The 18,826-nt window shown below is 51.4% G+C and overlaps 1 protein-coding gene across 6 annotated transcripts in view; it reads right to left on the minus strand.

Annotated features, from left to right (window-relative positions):
• Window positions 1-11,789: 11,789 nt before the first annotated feature.
• Window positions 11,790-18,826, minus strand: part of SCARB1 (scavenger receptor class B member 1) — a 67,219-nt gene continuing 60,182 nt past the window's right edge. For 3 of the 6 annotated variants that reach the window (XM_064481301.1, XM_064481300.1, XM_064481302.1), the window contains 2 exons: window positions 16,217-16,345; window positions 11,790-12,791 (listed from right to left, as the gene is read on the minus strand). In XM_064481301.1, coding sequence (XP_064337371.1) covers window positions 16,217-16,345 — 129 coding nt within the window. In that variant the 3' untranslated portion in view covers window positions 11,790-12,791. Of the gene's footprint in view, window positions 12,792-16,215; window positions 16,346-18,826 lie in introns of those variants that run through there. The other 3 variants (XM_031442498.2, XM_031442496.2, XM_031442497.2) reach the window with 2 other exon arrangements.

Below are 18,826 nucleotides of genomic sequence, written 5' to 3' on the forward strand. Positions count from 1 at the left end.
AAAAAGACCGGCAGGACCCCTAGGCAGGGCCCCTGCTCTCCTCCCAGCACCGTCCGGTTCCCTGGCCCAGAGCCTTTAATCTCACTTTTTTGCCTCTAAAGCGGCTAACTTACACCTAGAATTCTATTGGTTACCTGAGCTCACTCCTGATTGGTTATTACTCTCACTGCTGATTGGTTATTACTCTCACTTCTGACTGGTCCACTTCCTTAACTTCTGATTGGTCCATTTTTAGTACTTTATTTGCATGGAGCTCACTCCTGATTGGTCTATTTCTACAAAGCTTGTTCCCGGTTGGTCAACTTCTGTTGTACTTTATTTGCATACGATGTTGCAAAGTGTAAAACTGGCAGCCTATAAAAGGCCTGTGTAAACCTACAGACAGGGTTCAGAGTTTGAGATGATGACTTGTCTGGCCTTGCTGGTGTAATAAAGCTGAGTTCTCCAACTCGTTGAGTGCTGCTTTGTCTCTTGCCTGGATTCAGGTTGCTGTCACAACTGAGCTGTAACACCGAGCTGTAACACATTTTTCTGCAACACTAGTATCTCAGCCGTTCCCATCTATAAACACCGAAGTATGATCTGTTTAATCGTGTTTTTACATAAGATAGACACATTCAGTGAACTGGGCTGGTGGCAGATGCCCACCCACACACTTCCAGAAAGGGGTGTATCACCACATTTATACTTGAGTTACATAACTAACAAGCAAAGACATACTGCTCAAAAACAGATAGGCTAGGTCCTGTTCAAGACATGTTTGTTTCGGCCCACAGAGTATTTTACTTTATTGGAATACGCTGCCACTAATTAAAAATCAGATTTCATGCTTTTAAAAACCATCTTCTCTTGAAACTTAAGAAAAAGAAAAGATCTGGCAACAATAGTCTGTACTCCCGTAGGGCAGTCGTCAGTGTGACTGAAGACAAAGCCAGGTTCTCAAATGACAGGCATTTGAGAGCTGGAGTCTGGAGGGAGAGGTGTCATTAACCCAGAACCCAACACACAAAACGCCACTGTCTTTAACTACAGGTGTAACGGCCCCACTTTGACACTGTAACATCATTTCACTGAAGCCTTAGCAATAATGGTGTCAACTGTGTACCTTTGAAAGTGTTGAAGAGGCGCCGCTCTGGGGAGGAAAAGCGCCGCCCCTCCCCCACGCACAGGCACCGGCTCTCTAGCTCAGCTCTGGGCAGGGGGAATCTCCTCCCAGTAGCATCCTGTCATCCAGCGAACAAACACCGGGCCTTCTGGGCCTATTCACGTGGCTGCCTGGCTCTGCGGGCATTTGAACTCACCTCCACTGAGCTACACACATCGCTTAAAGACGCTAGTTTTATGCAATGAGAGAACCACCCAATGATGCACGTGCGAGGCTGCCCATGACGCGTTCGACAGCGACACCTCCTGGTGATGTACGGTTTTACAGCTCAGCTCTACAAGACCTGGTAAATACTTAAGACCAACTGCAATCCCGAATGTTCGCATTTGTTCCAAGTGTACTTGGTGACACATTTGAAGGTCCTTTCAAACTATTTTCATCCTGAGGTGCATAAAATGTCCTTCTTTATGATACTCATGAGAAATTGTGAAATTGCTGGGGCAGGAATTAGAATTCCTGTTGGACAGAGGAGGGCGCAGCACAGAGGGATCAAAATGACTTGCCTGAAGGACACAGTATGTCCAGGCCTCTTCAGCAAACAGCTCTAGCTTCCAAACACTGCCACCCGCCTAATCTCTGAGGCTGATATAATGGGAGAGACCACGTCCCTCCCCCAAACAGCTGTTGCTGCCACAGCCAGGGACCACAGGGCTGAGCACACCAAGAACAGGGCCAGAGATCTCACTGTCTCATCTGGGACTCTCCATCCCCTAAAATGGAAGAAATTCCTGCAGCCCAGGGAAGAGCAGATGGGGCGGGCCATGGACACAGATGGAAGATCCCAGAGACCAGAAGAATGTTCCACAGCTCTGAAAGCCCGCCACCGGCCCGGCCACCACGTGAATGCCTCCCACACCACACTGTTCCATCTGCTGAGATGTCTTCCCTGGGGGCGTGGAAGCCCTGTGTCGTAATGGAAGTTGAGGAGGTAAATGAGATCTCGTTTGCAGGAACGTGCATCCTGGCTAATGCTACTAGAACATCTGTCACTTAAAGTGAAAAACAAACATCTCCATCTCCAAGGGGCCCCCTTCCTCCCCAGCCAAATACTTGTGGACGTTGTCAAGTCTGCAGAGGTTCAGGATTCATGGTACATGTGCCATGAAGTCTGGAAACATTCATGACTCCAGGCTCCAAGACACTGCCATTTGGCCTTCACTCTCTGGAAAGGCATGCCAGGCCTAGAGCCCTCGGGAACTGGCACCTGAAACCTCGGAGAGGAAAGTCAGAGAAACGGCCCCCAGCAAAGCAGTGGACCTTAGCCGTCCCTCTGGCAAAAGTCTTCAGTGGCTTCCTCTGGTGTCTCCTGCCCTCCCTCTGGAGTTGGGCTGTGGGCATTAGACAGCCAAGCACTATTTTTAGGAATGTTTATTCTCACTCCTCTCCTTCCCCTCCCGTTCTCAACCTCTCTGGAATGAGCCTGGATGTTCCCCTGCTGGGGACTTTTCCGGAGTAGCTGGGCACATGCCTGGTGGGCAGAGCCTCTTCCTGGATGGAGCCAGGATTGAGTTTGGGGGAAATGAGTCTTTCAGTGTCAGATTCTCCAGAATCAGGGCTCATCTGTTCTTTTGGTTGGACTTGACGTTCCTTGGAGCTGGTTTCCCCAGCATGAGTCCAGAAGTCTCTGGTTGCCAACAACAGTAACAAGTCTGGTTAACTGGACCGTGAGGAGATGTCCTGAGAATTTGGATGCTGACTCTACCTCCCTGCACCTGTTTCCTCATCTGTAACACGAGCATGGTGAGGATCATAGCATTTCCCTGGGTTATGAGGAAAATGAAATGAGCTCATATCAAGAGTTTAAACCAGTGCATCGCACATAGCAAGCACTCAATAAATGTTAGCACCCACCTGTTTTAGGAGAGGGAGCTGGTACCCCGGGGCCCACCTCTGGCCTGACTGGACCAAGTGTCCAGCACCTGAGATTCTGCTGAGGGTCCGGCCCCTCCCTGGGGAAGCCACATGGCCTGGGCCCTCTGTTCACCAGAACACAGATTTAGGGGCTACTCTCCAGACGATGCTGAATGTACTGTCCTTGAGCCCAGCCACCCAGACTGAAAGAATCTTAACCATTTCCTATCAGCCCATCCTGCTTTCTGCAGACATGGCTAATTAACAATTTTACAACCCCTACACAGAAATGATGCCGGACATTTATAAAAACATACAAGGGAGCACAGGTTGTGCACCCCTGGCCTGTCAAGTTTTCTTTTCTTTTTCACTTTTATTGTATCCAGAGCTTCAAAATGTAGACGTGGCTCAGGCCCCTAGGCTGCCAGAGAGACCCAGGGTGAGCCCAGGTCTTTGTCCCGTAGACTTGGGGCCGCCCTGCAGAGAGCGAGCCCACAGCGACCCCTGGTGGTCAAAGCCTGCATTCCCGGCATCTGGAGGGCCCGAGGCGGGCTCCGGGACCTGACTATAGCAGTGGGGTGAGGGGAGGGAGGGGGGCGGAGCGGGGCAGCTGCTTGTAGGTGAGCTCTGCTCTCTCTCCTCCCGCCCTCACAGCCCACAACTCCGCCACTCCCCATCATTCGTTCATTTATTCCACAAAGACTGGGCACGCACACCTACCAGCCAGGCACTGTGCTCAGCTCTGGGGATGCAGCCGGATACCTCCGCAGACCCCAAGCCTGCCCTCAGGAGCTTAGAGTCTGCAGAGGGAGACAGAGAGGGTGGCCAAATGTTTACATACAAAGATCAAGCTGCACAGGGCAGGTACTTGGGGCCTCGAGAGGAAAACAAAAGGATGCAGCTCCCCCTAAAGAGCTCACTGAGGCCACAGAAGGAAGGAGACACAAGTAACGTGCCTCAGTTTCCTCACTTGTAAAACTGGCCTGATTCTCCTGCCCCGAGCATCTCCGGGGGCTCCATGGGTCCCGTGGCATGAGCCAGGAGCAAGGGAGGTTTTAGAAACTGTAGAATGCCTTCTGCCAGATGCCTCTGCATCCACTCCTGCCCCCACCATAATTCCCCACACAGCCAAACAGTGATCCCTAACCTGAAATCCTCCACTGGCTCCCACTGTACTGAAAATCCAAACTCCACAGCCCTGCCTGATCAGCCCTTGTCGAGCCCACCAACCTCATCCCCCTCTGGGGGGGATGTGTTTACTACACTCCAGCCACTCGTTTCTGCTCTGTATGTTGCTGCCTCAGAGCCTTTGCACATGCAGCTCCTGGTTCCTACAGGGCTCTTTTCCTGATCCCTTCAAATCCCTCAGGAATCAGCATAAACAGCACTTCTCAGAGGACACTTCTGGAACCGCTCTCTCATCTAGTAGCGCTGCCCTCCCCCAAACACCTCCCCTCATCATGTCATCTGTTTTCTTTCTTTCCTGGCATCCATCACTCCCTGGAGTTTTCTTACTTATTCATTTACTTGCCCACTGTCTCTCCTACTAGCATGTAAGCTCACAAGAGCAAGGACCTCTCCTGCTTTGTCCACCACTGTATTCCTGAGGCCGATCAACACTGGTGCTGTAACAGATCCAAATAGATCCTTTTTTACTGTTTCTGTGAACCTCTCGCTCCAGTGTACTTTCACATCCAAAACCAGTACCTGCCAGTCTTCCTTGGAAAATTGCCCTCTCTGGTTGCTGGAGCCCAACTTGCTCTCGTGGGACACCCCTTGGCCAGAAATCTACATGTCAGCATCTCCAACTGGGGGACCCAACCCAAGACAACTCCCAGTATATACTCAAGTGTCTGACACATAGTTTGTTGAGTGAATGAATGAGTGAATGAGAGGATGAATGCATCTACACAGCCCTCTGAGTTTGACTCCCTCTCAGTGCCCAGCCAGTGTTCTGCACACAGTAGGTATCTAATAAATGCTTGCTGAAGATTCATCATCAGAGATCTTTCATGGCAGTCCCGGACCCCGTAGATAATTGTCATACATCCATTTTTATTCCACTCTTATGGGGATCTAGGAGAACCAAGGCTGCCCAGTGATTGGAGCAAAGCCGGTATTCGCATGCAGATAGCCTGCCTCCAAGGCCAGAGCCCTTTCCTTTACATTCTAAGGATGAGCAAACATCACATGACCGGTTTTTGTTTTAGGAAAGTCACTCTTGCCCATAGGACCCTTGGAGAGGAGCAAGACCCCTTTGAAAATCTGAAGAACATTAAGGAAACGTTGCCCCTCCCACAAAAAACCGCTCAGACATAATGCGCTAACAAATTTCTGGAGGTTGCAAGTTCCTGAAGCCAGACTGTGACCCCACATAACACCCCTCTAATTTATGGAATTTAAGAGGTGACCCAACACCTCTGAGAACGCGGACCTCGGAACAACCTGTGTGCGCAGCGCGCTCCCCAGTGGCCGAGCCCGGAATTGCCCGGGCGCCCAGCATCGCATCCCGAAAAGGGGAGGGATTTTCCCAGCAGCCCGCGAGACGAGACGGGGACTTGATCCTCCAGGAGAGGAAAGGCTGCGCACGGATTTCAGCAGAGGGTGAACCTTATGATAGCTGACACTTCAGAAGGACCTCTCGGGCCGCTGCCTGGAGAACGCACCGCACAGGACACGCGTGGGAGCCAGGAGACCCGTGGGCCAGGCTGGCAGAGCCTCCAGGTGAGAGGCCCCAGGGCATCAGTCCGGACAGCTCCGGAACAGAGGGCTTGGACGCAGGGTCCCGGCCCCGAACCCGAACCCCAAACCTAACTCTTAACTCTTCAGTTTCACACTGACCCTGCCAGACAGGCATCAGATTATTCACAATGTTTTTCAGACGAGGAAAGCCAACCTAGTAATTTTATTCACAGTGCAAAGTGAGCGCTGGATAAATATTGGTGGAGTGACCATCTGGGTGAGCGAAGGAATGTGCAGGAATGTGAGTAACCATCTTGGTTAAGCATATTCCAGCGTCCGGGGCAGCTGCAGGTACCGGGGGTTGCATTACAGGGCCTTGGGGTTTGGGGGCTCCAGCAACTGGAGTGAGGACTTCTAATATTCTAGAACACTGTAGTATCATCTAGGGCACAGACACAGCTGCCCAGGAACTCCAAGAGGGGGGAAAGCTGAGTGAGCAAAAAGTGTTCAGGGAGGCTTCCTGGAGGAGGGGGCATGGCTGGAATTGGGCCTTTGATGTTGGCCAAGGACTGAGGCAGACAGAGGAGGGAAACCTTCCATACAGGGGTAGCACTTAGTCCACAGGCAGGGTGGGACGATGAGGGAGTGCAGGACACAGCAGGGGACAGCGCAGGGTTCTCGAACAGGGCAGGTCTGGTGGTACCTGGACGAACGTCTTTAAGCTTGAACAGTTAAGTATCTTTAAAAAAAATTTTTTTTCTTTGTTGAGGTATAGTTGATGTCCAACAGTATATACGTTTCAGGTGTACAACACAGTGGTTCACAACTTTTAAAGGTTATATTCTGTTTATAGTTATTATAAAATATTGTTCATTAAGGGGGGGTTTGTTTGCTTTGGGGGGGAAGTAATTAGGTTTATTTGTTTTATTAATGGAGGGACTGGGTATTGAACCCAGGACCTCATGCCTGCTAAGCACACACCCTACCACTGAGCTCTCCCCTCCCCTACTCATTGTTATTATGAAATAATGGCTGTGTTCCCTGTGCCGAACAATATATCCTTGTAACTAATTTTTTTATACATAGTAGTTTCTGCCTCCTAATCCCCTTCCCCTGTCTTGCCCCTCCCCGCTTCCCTCTCCCCACTGGTACCACTTGTTTGTTCTCTGTATCTGTGAGTCTGTTCCTTTTTTGTTATATTCACTAGTTTATTTTTTGGATTCCACATAGTTAAGTATTTATTTTAATGGATACTAGAAAAATATAACTTGCCTGTTGGACCCACAAATTCAGCTAAAACTGCTTTTCTTTTAAAAGAAAATTCTTGTGCAGGGAACTCTATTCAATTTCTTGCTGTAACTTACGGGAAAAAGAATATGAAAACGATGTATGTTCATGTATGACTGAAGCCTTACACTGTACACCAGAAACTGACACAACATTGTAAACTGACTGTACTTCAATTAAAATATATATATATATACAAAAAAAAATCTTTAAGTAAAAAAGTGAGTCAAATGAAGAAAAATACTGTTAGCAGAGTCACAGAGTAGGTGGGGTTGGGGAGTAAGTAAAGTGAGAGTGTAGAAAGGAGGTCTCAGGGTCCAAGACCCTCCTGAGAATATCTGAGGCCAGAGCCACAGTGAAGCCTGCGGGTGTCCCTTAAGGTGCCCCCTGTCCTCGCTACTGAGTTCCGGGTTAAGTCATCAGCTGGGTTTAGGGGCCAAGGTTGTACCAAAACACACAGCAGCTTGAACCTCACCACGACGTGCAGAGTAAGATGTTCAGACCTGGAGCCGCATGGAGGGTACGTTCACCTCCCCTGCCCCGTGTTGCCTCGGGACACACACACACAGCAGAATGCTTTATAGAGAATGCCTCTTTTTCCTGAGCAGGTAGAGCTGAGTGCAGAAGTTAAAAGTGTGATGAGGGTCCGACACAGGAAAGCCAACAATCCCCTCAGTGATCATCAAACTCAGGTTGGGGGGCGCTTTGGGCCTGTGGGTCTCCCCAGCAGCAGGCACCATTCCCCGAGCCTCCCTACTCACCCTGCAGCAGGCAGGTGCCAGCCTCCCCCGCACCTGCCCTGCCCTGCCCGCCAGCCCCCACCGGAGGGACACTCCCAAATACTGGTTTCGGGAACTGATCTGAAGACTGACTAATCCTTTTGCAATCCTTTCGCAAGTCTGTGGTTTCCACTTCGCTGCTTTCTACAAATGTGAAGAAAGGTTAGAAGGACTGGTCAGCTGATAGATCAGTAAAAATACTTTTGGATGACAGATTGTCACTTGATTGCCCATTACTCAGCAGCAGGAGAATTGAGTGACACTGCTATCAGATTATTCCTTCCACTCTCAGCTATTAATGGAAACCAGGCTTCTCTGCACTTACACAAAATAAGAATAGAAGTGATGACAAAACTGGCCTCATTCTGGCAGCAACAGTCATTCCTGGATACATGAATTAATTGGGGTGAAGAGGAAGTTGCATTCATCTCATTAGGAGATTATTTCCATGCAAATGCAAAACACAATGAGATGACACAAATGACTACAATTTTTAAGAGACTGGAAACACCAAGGTAGCAGCCTATATGCAGAGCAGGTGAAACCACCACACCTTGCTGGTGGGAATGCACGATGGTACAGCCACTATGAAAGCTGGCAGCATCTCAGAATATGAAACACAGACAAATGTCATGTGTTACCTTAGGACCTAGCACTCTCACTCCTAGGGATTTTCCTTAAGAGAAATGAAATCAGATGTTCACACAGAAACCTGCACATTCATGTTTGTAGCAACTTTATAGTCATAATCTCCAAAAACTGGAAACACTTTAAATGTCCTTCGGCTCATATGAATGGTGAGAAACCTGCGGTATGTGCCCAGCATGGAACTCTACTCAACGACCAACAGCAACAGTTGATACGCAACCACGTGTATGAATCTCAAAATACTAGCCTCAGTGAAAGGAGCCAGCCTCAAAAAGCTACATCCTGTACGATTGCATTTCTACGACATTCTGGAAAAAGCAAAACTGTCTAGTTGCCAAAAGTTAGGACTTGGGGGAGGGTTTCGTGACAACGGGAGAAGCAGGAAGAAATTTCGAGGGAGGATGAACTTGCTCTGCACCTCGCTACGAGGCGGTGGCTGTTGCAGAAAAATGTGTTACAGATCAGTGTTACAGCTCAGTTGTGACAGCAACCTGGACCAGGGCGAGCAACCAAGCAACACCAAGCAGCATCAGAGACTAGGAAAACGCAAATCCATTACGCCAGCGAGCCCACAAAAGTTAACACTTCAAACTCGAGACCCCAACTGTACGTTTACACAGGCCTTTTATAGGCTGCCAGTTTTACACTTTGCAACATTCTATGCAAATAAAGTACAACAGAAGTTTACCAACCAGGAATAAGCTTTGTAGAAATAGACCAATCAGGAGTGAGCTCCATGCAAATGAAGTACTAAAAATGGACCAATCAGAAGTTAGGGAAGTGGACCAATCAGAAGTGAGAGTAATAACCAATCAGAAGTGAGAGTAATAACCAATCAGGAGTGAGCTCAGGGAACCAATAGAATTCTAGGTGTAAGTTAGCCGCTTTAGAGGCAAAAAGTGAGATAAAGGCTCTGGGCCAGGGAACCAGATGGTGCTGGGAGGAGAGCAGCGGCCCTGCCTAGGGGTCATGCCGGTTTTATGGGGCTTCCCGCCTTATGGCTACTTGGATCTATGACCTGTGTGTTGAATCTCCTTGAACTACACACACACATCAGCTCTACTCTGTAAATCTTTAAAAATACAAAGTATATATAAAAAGGAGATACATTCCAATAAAGGTTTACTTCTTTGATATATAATAAAATACAAAACATACTGATATTGTTGATCAGTTGGGTACCTAAAGTTGATGGCAATCCAGACACACACACCCCCAAAAATGTTAACCTTTCTGGTCACAAGAAAAAATATAAATGTCCATGTCAACCTATATAAATACTATGTTGCAGAATGAATATTAAGACTTGAAGGTATAAATTATATGATATTTAGCTACAATTTTAGTGGGGGGGAACAGAAGAAAATACAGCTTCAAGGAGCAAGTGGAGGCTAAACTTTCTGCCTAGGAGAGCCTATGCTTTTGGTTTTGTTTTTTTAGCAGTGGCGAGGATCATGCACCATTCTACTTAGATCGCTTTGGGCCCCGTCTGAAAGTAATGAAATGGTTTTATTTTAAAACGGCAAAAGTAACAATAAGCGGGAAATGTCATCCTTCGCAACTATTCAAACTTGGATAAAGCACGTCCGCGTCCGCCTGGGTGAGCAGCTGGGTAGTTTTAGGAGGGGGTGTGCAGTACGCAGGCGCAGGGCCCGGCGGAGCCCCGCCCTCAGGACCCGGCGCAGAAACCCGGGGGCGGGTCTTCCAGGCCAAAGGCTGCCTCGTCAGAGCGGCACCTACGTCATCACGATCCGGCTTCTGCGTCATCACAAGGCCTCTTGCATCATCGCGGCGCCCCTTGGGGCATCACAGCGCGTCTGTGTACTACAGCAGCTCTCGTGTTATCGATGACCCTCCGAAAGGGAATGCTACGTCTTTCTGGACCCCCCCCCCCCGGGGATCCGGTTCAAAGTTCTGGACTTGCACCCCCAAGAAAAGCGCACGGCGTTTCACATCAAATCCTGGGGGACTGCTGGGGCCAGACTGAGAACAGGCGCCTTTAAACTGACCTGCGGGAGTGGGGGTGGGGCGGCCCCCCCACCCCCGCTCACCCCACCCCACCAAGCCCATGGCGGGCCCCTTCCTCCATGAAAAACGTTTCACGTGGCGTCTTACAACAGCACTGGTATAAAGGTGAACATATTACACGAGGTGTTCATTTTTTTCTATGTAAAAGCTTTTTTTTTTCCTTTTCATTTTAAAAGAAATGAAAATACGTATCTGGGCCCCTGAAAGTTCTGCGGGGCATAGGCTCTGTGCCTGCCGGGCTCTGTGAACGCGACCCTGGCTTACCGGATGGGAATCCCGTCCGTTAGTCACCAGCTGGGGGACCCACCCCAACCCCCAGCGGCGCCATAAGGAGGGCGGGCGGGGAGCTGCTGGAGGCCACGGGGCTGTGTCCGGTCAGGCTGACACGACAGGCCCGTGACGCCGCAGTTCCCCATCAGGAGCTACCTAGAGAAACTTGTCCAAGGGGGAGTTTCGGTCACTGACATCCCAGCTCCTTGGGCGGTGCCTGGCGTTTCGTACCTGCTCAAGACTCAGTGAAGGGAGGAAAGAATGTTGTGTCTGCAGTGGAGGAAACCGGAAGCAGCTTACGTGTGCACCCAGAGGGACTGTGATGACCTGTGCTTGGAGGCCATTAAAAGGAATGAGCTAGTTCAACGCGAAGCAGCGGGGCACAGTGCCCATGACAGGAACAGCGGAAGTGCGCAGCTGGGTGGGAAAGATGCTAAATCACAGTGGATGAGAAGGAGAGTTGCAGATGTGTGCGGCCCTCACCACATGCCAGCTGCATTCCAACAGCATTTCACCTGTTAACTTGCTGCAGCCTCCCAGCGCCCCTGCGAGAGGGAGGTGCTATTATCCCCATTTTACAGGCAGAGAAACTGAGGCACGGAGCCGTCAAGTGACTTGCCTGAAATCCCAAAACTATGAAGCGGCGGAGCTTAGATTCAAACCCATGCCACCTGGCTCAAATCCATTCTCTTCACCCTTTCTCTTTTCTGGTATGTATGTAATCAGAGAAAGCAAAAATCCAGACCAATCCTGCGCACCTTGATTTGTATATAAATAAACAGAAAAAAATCCCTGGCAAGTTCCATGTCCAAGTGGCAAAGCTGGGGCGGGGGTAGTGGGCCAAGCAGCCTTGACCCTCCTCTTCCTAAACAAGAACTGAGTTGGTGCAGTTTTTATATAAAATGTTACATAAACACAAGGTTCAAATTCGAAAACCACGGAGAGACAGGTCGGCAGCCCGGTCCCTGAGAGACGCTCGTGGCCACGGCCAGAAAGGAGCTGCTTTCTGAAGAATAAAAGCCCAGGACGTCCCAGGAAGCCGCCAGCCCCCAGCACACAGGCGGCCACAGACTCAAGCGTTCACTTTTTAAAACGGTTTATTACTTCAATTGTGAATTATTTTTAAAAGATGATAAAACTCATTTCTCTTCCAGTAGAAAAGAGACAGAGGCTCGCCCCGGAGCCCGGGAGCCCAGGGTGGACGGGTCTCCCACCCGACCAGACGCCCAGGCTCACGGGCCCTGGGCCTCTCCACCTCTGCCCCGGCACCTAAAGCTGAGGGCCCTGGTGGGGGCGGGTGGGGGCGGCTCGGGGCACAGCACCCCCCGCCCCCGCCACCCCGGCCACTCCGGGCTCAGTATACAGGATGACGTCAGTTTAGGCTGAACGGAAGGGGCCGAACCCCAAACCCGAGGCCTGTGCAGACTTCAGGGAGGTCACCATCCTGCAGGGGATGAGGACGCGGTTAGATGCATCTCGGATTCCGAACCCCGATGGGCGTTCGGCCGGCCAAAGCTCTGGGCCCGGCTAAGCGCGGAGCCCCGGCCGCCTGCCCGCCTGGCCCCCGCACAAGAAGTCTCCACTCCCGGGCTGGGCTTCGGGACAGCGGCTGGTCCTTCGGAGTAAAGGCCTTGTCCTGCCTGGGTGAGCCACCAGGCGGGGGCTGCAGTGTTTCAAGACTGATGGAGAAAACAGCTGGGGAGAACGGCACGAGTCGTTAAGAGCCTGGGCCCGACGGCTTAGCCAGGGGAGGGGACCCCATGCCCAGGGCGCCCGTGGTCGGGCCTGAGAGTCACTTGAAGAGGAGGTTCTGGAAACAGTCCTTGTTGACAAGCCTCTCTCCAAGTCCTCTCAGCAGCGGCTCCATCCCTGAGTGTGTCTGCACACCCCTGTGCCCACGTGTGGACACGTGCTGGGGGTGTGCAGTGTGCGACACGAATGTGGCAGCAGGAGGTGGGGGCTCAGGCTTTGGGACTGGTGGGCTGTCCTCTGAGAGAGTCCTGAAGAAGTGGGGTGTAGGGGCTGGGGAGCCCGTCTGGCTGAGTGGCCAGGCCAGGCTGGCTCTCGGCATCTTTGGGACCCTGCGGAAAAAGGAGGGGGCGCTGGATTACCCAGCCCCGCCACCAAGCCCCGCCCACATCCCCAGCCCCGCCCCACCCCTGCACATCTTCCACCAGCACAGAAACCCCCTGAGAGTCCCCAGCAGCAGCCCCCCATCTGTCAAGCTCGAGATGAGAAAAGACTGGAGTGACCTACAGACTCCTGGGACGCAGCTACAGAGGGTCTCCTTGTCCCACGAAACACCATCTTGCCTTGACCCCATTTTAGAGATGGGGAAACTGAGGCCCAGAGGGACTTGGCCTGACACAGTGAGGAGGGCAGAGCAAGCAGTCCAGGGCTTATATAAGCCATTACTGTTAACCCAGAGAAACTAGAAACCGTCTAAATGTCCGTGGACAGCAGAATGCATTTTTAAAATATAGCCACAAGCTGGTATTCAACCTACAAAGCTGTGACAAACAGAAAACTGAGGGGAGGACAGCCTGCTGTGGACTGATTCATAGTCTGACACTACTGAGACGATCCTTTTAAAAATTATCTATCGCTCATGAGTGCATATGTACAGATTTAGAGGTGGGCAATGGGTGCCTCTGGGGACAAGGGGAGGGGCAGTGGGAGTCGGAGAGGCGGGGCAAAGGTCACCCAGGGAGAAGGGGAAAGAGGACATGTTAACGATAAATGTGGAGTCTGGGTGAGCAGGGACTCAGGGAACTTACTGTGATTTACCTAGTTTTACATTTTAAAAAATTTCTCAACATAAAGAGTTATAAACTTTCTAAAGGTAGCAATGATTATAAGAATTGGGGGCAACTTTTCATTCCCCTAAATCCTCTGTCTTCCCCTGAAGAACAGAGGCCTCCCTGCCCAGCAGCTGTGGTTGGGAAATCCCAAATGCCCCCACCCCACTTGGGGCCTTGTTCACAAACCCCAAGCCCCAGAGGGGCCTACTCCTGGCTCCTCTCCTCAAAGCCAGATCTAAGGCTTCCTGGATTGAGCCACGTTCAAGCCAGGGGCAACGAGGGGAGAAAGGCCAGAGTGAGACCAGCACCCTCTGCAGACACACGCCACCGCAGAGAGGCAGCATGGGGCGGCCAGGCGTGGCCAAGTTCTCAGCAACATAGGCCCAAAGAGCGAAAGATGCACGTAACAAACCCTCAAGGAACCAGAAGCTGAGGCCCATTCCTCCTCCCCTCCTCCTCCTGTTCCCTTCCACTTTCTTTTAACTAAGGACTGAGGACTTGAAATTAATGAAAGAGAGATGAATGAGAAGGTAAGAAAGATCCAGAAACATTTCCCTGAGGGCTGCCCAGTACAGTTGTCCAGGCTGTTCACTGCACAACGGTACCCAGGCAAGAGAGCTACAAACGAGTTGTTCTCTGCCAAACCGTCTGCCCTAGAGCTGGCCATGTCTGCAGAGGGGCTGTCTTTTTCTTATTTACATAAAAGCACCCTTCTGGGCTAGCAGAGGCCCCATTTCCTGCCTTTCCTGGAGCAAAGCAGCCCTTCAAGGCCACCCCCATGACCAGCTGCAGGGCAAGGTCTGGGAGCTCCCCCCAGGGACCCAGGCCGAGACTCAGCACAGGCTGGAGGCCACCCTACAGGGATTCCAGGTCTCCAGGACCACCAGCCACTTCCCAGGTGCCCAGTCCCCTAAACCGGAGACTATAGGACACTGCAGTCCCCAAGTATACATGACCGCAGGGAGGGGTCCCATCTGAGCTGAACACTGAGCCACCTTCCAGGAGACATGGCAGTAGAATCTCTCTAATCAAAAACTTCCCTGATAACTTGAAATTTGGATTCTGCTGGTAAAATCAAGAGGAGATCCTAGTTTTGCTTTTGTTTCATTTGGGTGGGGTGGAGGGGGGGTGGCAGGACATCCTGGCTGTGTCCAGGGAGGGGCAGCTGGGGGCCTCTGACATCACAACCACCAGCTCTATCTGTGCTGAAAGCAAATAACCCCCTTCTCTGTGCCCGAGGACCCCACCCCACACCCCGAGAACACCAAGACAAGTTTCTGCAGAGAGAATTGTGGCTGGAAGGGGGCGAGGGTGCCCACGGAGTCAAAGTGCACACAAGAGGGCATCTCAGAGAAATGCCAGGAGAGAGGAAAGAAAGGGGGACTCATTTGTAGCCCGGATACTCTGCTCCCGATCTCAGGAGGACACCCCCTTAACACTCCGCCCTGACTTGTTATCCCCAGACCGGCAGGAGGAGCCCCCCCAAGAGCCTCGCTGGGGACACAGCTGGCCCTCCCTTCTGCTCCTCGCAGGGCTGGCAGCACCTGCCAACACAAACACACCCACGCCCAGCACTTGGCATGTTCCGTTTTATCTCCTCCTCCAGCCCTGGCAATCGAAGAGAACTGGAGGCAGCCAACTGGCCCGAACGAGCGGCGCTGTCGCCTCGTCCTGGGTCTGTGGCTCTCAAATAGCTTTAAAGCTATTTAAACCCGAGCAGGCCCAGCCGCGGAAGCTGGCGAGGGCAGCACTGTTTTCGGAAACCAAAATAACAGCTATTGTCAGAGTCACAGTAGAGCAACTCACCCCCGCCCAACCCCCAACCGTAGGGCCAGGAGCTCTGCCTGTCACATCCCCTGGCGGGGCTGTGAAAAACCTCAAGCCTAAAGGGGCACCGCCCAGGAGAAGGTGAACCCCCAAAGGCACTAGCCTACTTCTTCCACAGCAGGCTGCCAGCTAAAAGGACAGCAAACAGCTAAACGTGAATTTCAGGTAAACTGCAAACAGGTTTTCAGTATAAGCACGTCTTTATAATCGCATGGGACACACAGGCTAAAAATCATTCACTGCTTACCTGCAATTCACATTTAACTGCGCATCCTTTTCTTGTTGCCAATTCTTGGTTTTTTTGTTTGTTTGTTTTTGCTCAATCTGGGAACGCTATCCTCAGGCTGAGTCCTGGATGTACAGCTGGTGCTCAGTTGCTGCCTAAATTCTTTTTTTCTTGGTCCACCATCCAGATATATTTAAACCAATCTACATCAAAATCCCCTCAGGGGTCCATTAAAATACAGATGCGGGAGCCCCAGCCACGAGTCTGTTCCCGGAGGTCCAGATGGGTGTCCTGTGTTTTTAGCAGACTTCCCCGGAAAAGAGTCTATCGCCCCAGAGGTTTGAGAAGCAGCTCCCCTAAACCTTGATCCTGCCTTTCTAAGATAACCTTGCAAGTAAGACACCAGCCCACAGATGGCGGGTCGCCCTCTGTCTCCCAGCACGCCTGGGGGTCAAGGAAACTGCCGCTCGCTCAGAACACAGCAGCACACACAAGTCCGTGTTTTCGGTCCGTAGACACTCCAGGTGAAGTTTAGGCTGAAGAAATGTGTAAGATCCGAAGCGTTTCAAGCCGCCAGAGTTCTACTCGCTACGGGGGGGGGGGGGGGGGGGGGGCGGGAAGGCGGGGGCGCGAGGCATTACCTGGTACCCACCTACAGTCTGGCCTCCTGCAGCACAGTCCCCTTGGGAGCTGATGTCATCAGGGATTCAGAATAGGCCTGAATGGCCTCCTTATCCTTTGAGCCCTTTTTACTACTACTCCAAAATAAATAGCATTTCTCCTAGAAGATAACCAAGCTAATTTATAGTTGACATTGCAGTCAAATGGAAGAGGGTTTACGCGGTTCTTCGATTTGGGGGGAAAGCAGAGGGTGGGGTGGGGGTATGAGAGCCTAAAACCCATTAACGACTGGGGCCGGCTGAGATGTGGGGCAGGAGGCTGGCCTTCACCGGGGACTGAAACGCGGCAATTTTCGGGAAACACGCTGAGTTGAACAGACAAGCCACGCTGAAAGGGGTTTGTTCGCTTGAAAATTTAGGGCCGAATTGAGGTAGGAAGGCGGGGCGTGTGGCAGGCAGGGTGGCCTGGCAGAGACACAGCGGGCTGAGCAGTTGGCGTTTTAAGAGTCTCATGCTCCACTGAGCTAGCAGGTGGCATTTTCAATCGACCAGAAACAGAGATATTTCTGTTAAAAAAAATTTGTTTTTCTTTTAAGAATGACTTGAGGAGAGAAATGTCTTTGAAGAGAGATGAAAATACATTGAGTTTAACGACATGCTGTTCTTTTTTCTCCCCCCACAATTAGGACAAATACATAAAAACACGTAAAAAACACGTAAAGCCTAACCCTTGCCAAACCAAAAAATACATAATGGGATAAATTTCCATGATTTGGCCTCCAGCGATGGGGAGGGAGCCTCCACCAGCATCAGTAGAAACAACAGCATTCTTATCAGATTTGGGGGTCACTGATGAGGGGTGGGTGTGAAGCTTTCATAGTTTGTGTCCTGACTTCCCTCCCCTCCCCCTCCCCCTCTGATGGATGATCAAGAGACAGACTGAGGGACAGAAGGCAGAGGCGGTCTCGGCCTCCTTCTCCAGCCCAGCCCCTCTCCAAGCTGCTCCCCCTGGGCCCTGCATGTGGCTGGGTGTGTCTTCACTGCTGGAAACCCATGGTGATGCTGGGCCCAGGGAGGTATCCGTGGGCTGGGCTTCCGCTCCCTCTGCCCTCCCAGCATAATTCAGTCCCCAAACCATCAGGAGCTCCCCTCTGCTCTGACTGGGGCAGTGGCAGAGGACGGGGCACCCAGCGTTTATCGGGGGCTCACAACGCCGAGGCCCTGCCACCCTCACCCCAGTGCAAACCTTTTGCCCCAAAGGATGGGGAATTTGGAAGGGAAATTGGGTTAAGGGTTTGAAAGCCCAGGTTAAGAGCCAGGAAAGGTTTATTATCGCCCCAGCAAGTGAGCAAGCGAGCAAGCAAGCTGCCTCCGAGAAAGGGGAGAAAGAGAAAAAGCTGTTTGGCCAAAGCTAAAGCAAGAAAGCTGGCAATGCGGGGGCCGGAGGGGCGGCAGGAGAGCCGGGCAGCCCTGCCGAGGCTCCCCCACGCCCACTACCCGGGGACCCTGCACTCGCAGGCCTCGTCCTGACGGCAGCAACCTGCTGAAAGCAGTCTTGCCCCTGGGTCCAGACCCCATATTCTGCCCATGCCTGTATCCCCCAAACTGTGCACAGCGCCCCCCAAAACAAGTTGCGAAGGTGTCAGTGAGTGCTGTGAATGAATGAATGAATGCTATGTAGTCAAGAAGGGGTGTCTGGGGGGAAGCATACAGCTCAGTGGTAGAGCGCATGCTTAGCAAGCATGAAGTCCCGGGTTCAAGCCCCAGTACCTCCACTAAAAAAAATGAAGGGGTATCTGTTGCCGCCCCCACTTCTTCCTGCCTCTAAAGGGCAGATGCCTCAGGGCTGGGTACTCAGAGCTCCTCTCCTTTGATGCTCCCTTCCTGAAATACCTGCTCCCAACCTGGTCCAAGCCACCATCCTCGCTCAAATGGGCCTCCTCACTGGTCCCCCTGCTTCCACTCTCAGGCCCAGCCCAGCATGACCTGCCCCCACCTCTCAGGCACCACCTCCTACCTTGCTGCCCCCATGCCCACTCCCCCCCAGCCATCCTGGCCCTGCAGGATCCTCCAACAGGTCTCACCCATCCCTGCCTCAGGGCCTTTGCACTGGCCACTCCTCCGCCAGACGCACTCTTTCCGTGATTCTGTGCTGAGCATTCACATTTAAGCTTAAAGTCAATCTCTTCAGAGAAACCTTTTCTGACATTCTCTCTCTAGTTGTCCCCAACCCCTCTGGACACCGCACTGTCCAGCCTGGAAGCCACACATGACGGATGAGCCTTTGAAATGGGGCAAGTCCAAATCAGGACCAGCTGTAAGCGTGTAAGAGACACCAACTTTCAAAGACTTAACCTGAACAAAATAAGGCAAAACAGTTATATTTATATTTTTTATGTTGATTACATGTTGCAATCGTCATAGTTTGGCTGTATTTGGGTTAAATAAAAGATATTAAAATTAATTTCTTTTTACTTAATGTGGCTATTACAAAATTTAAATTTAAAATCACACACATGGCTCATGTTGTATTTCTACTGGACAGCACTGCCCTAAGCCCATCACATTTTCTACCATCTTTATCTTGGGTGAAATCATCTTTCTGTTTACTTACTTGGCTTCCATCTGTCTTTCCAACTAGA

This window comes from Camelus dromedarius, chromosome 31 (genome assembly GCF_036321535.1).
Source record: "Camelus dromedarius isolate mCamDro1 chromosome 31, mCamDro1.pat, whole genome shotgun sequence".
Classification (NCBI taxonomy): domain Eukaryota; kingdom Metazoa; phylum Chordata; class Mammalia; order Artiodactyla; family Camelidae; genus Camelus; species Camelus dromedarius.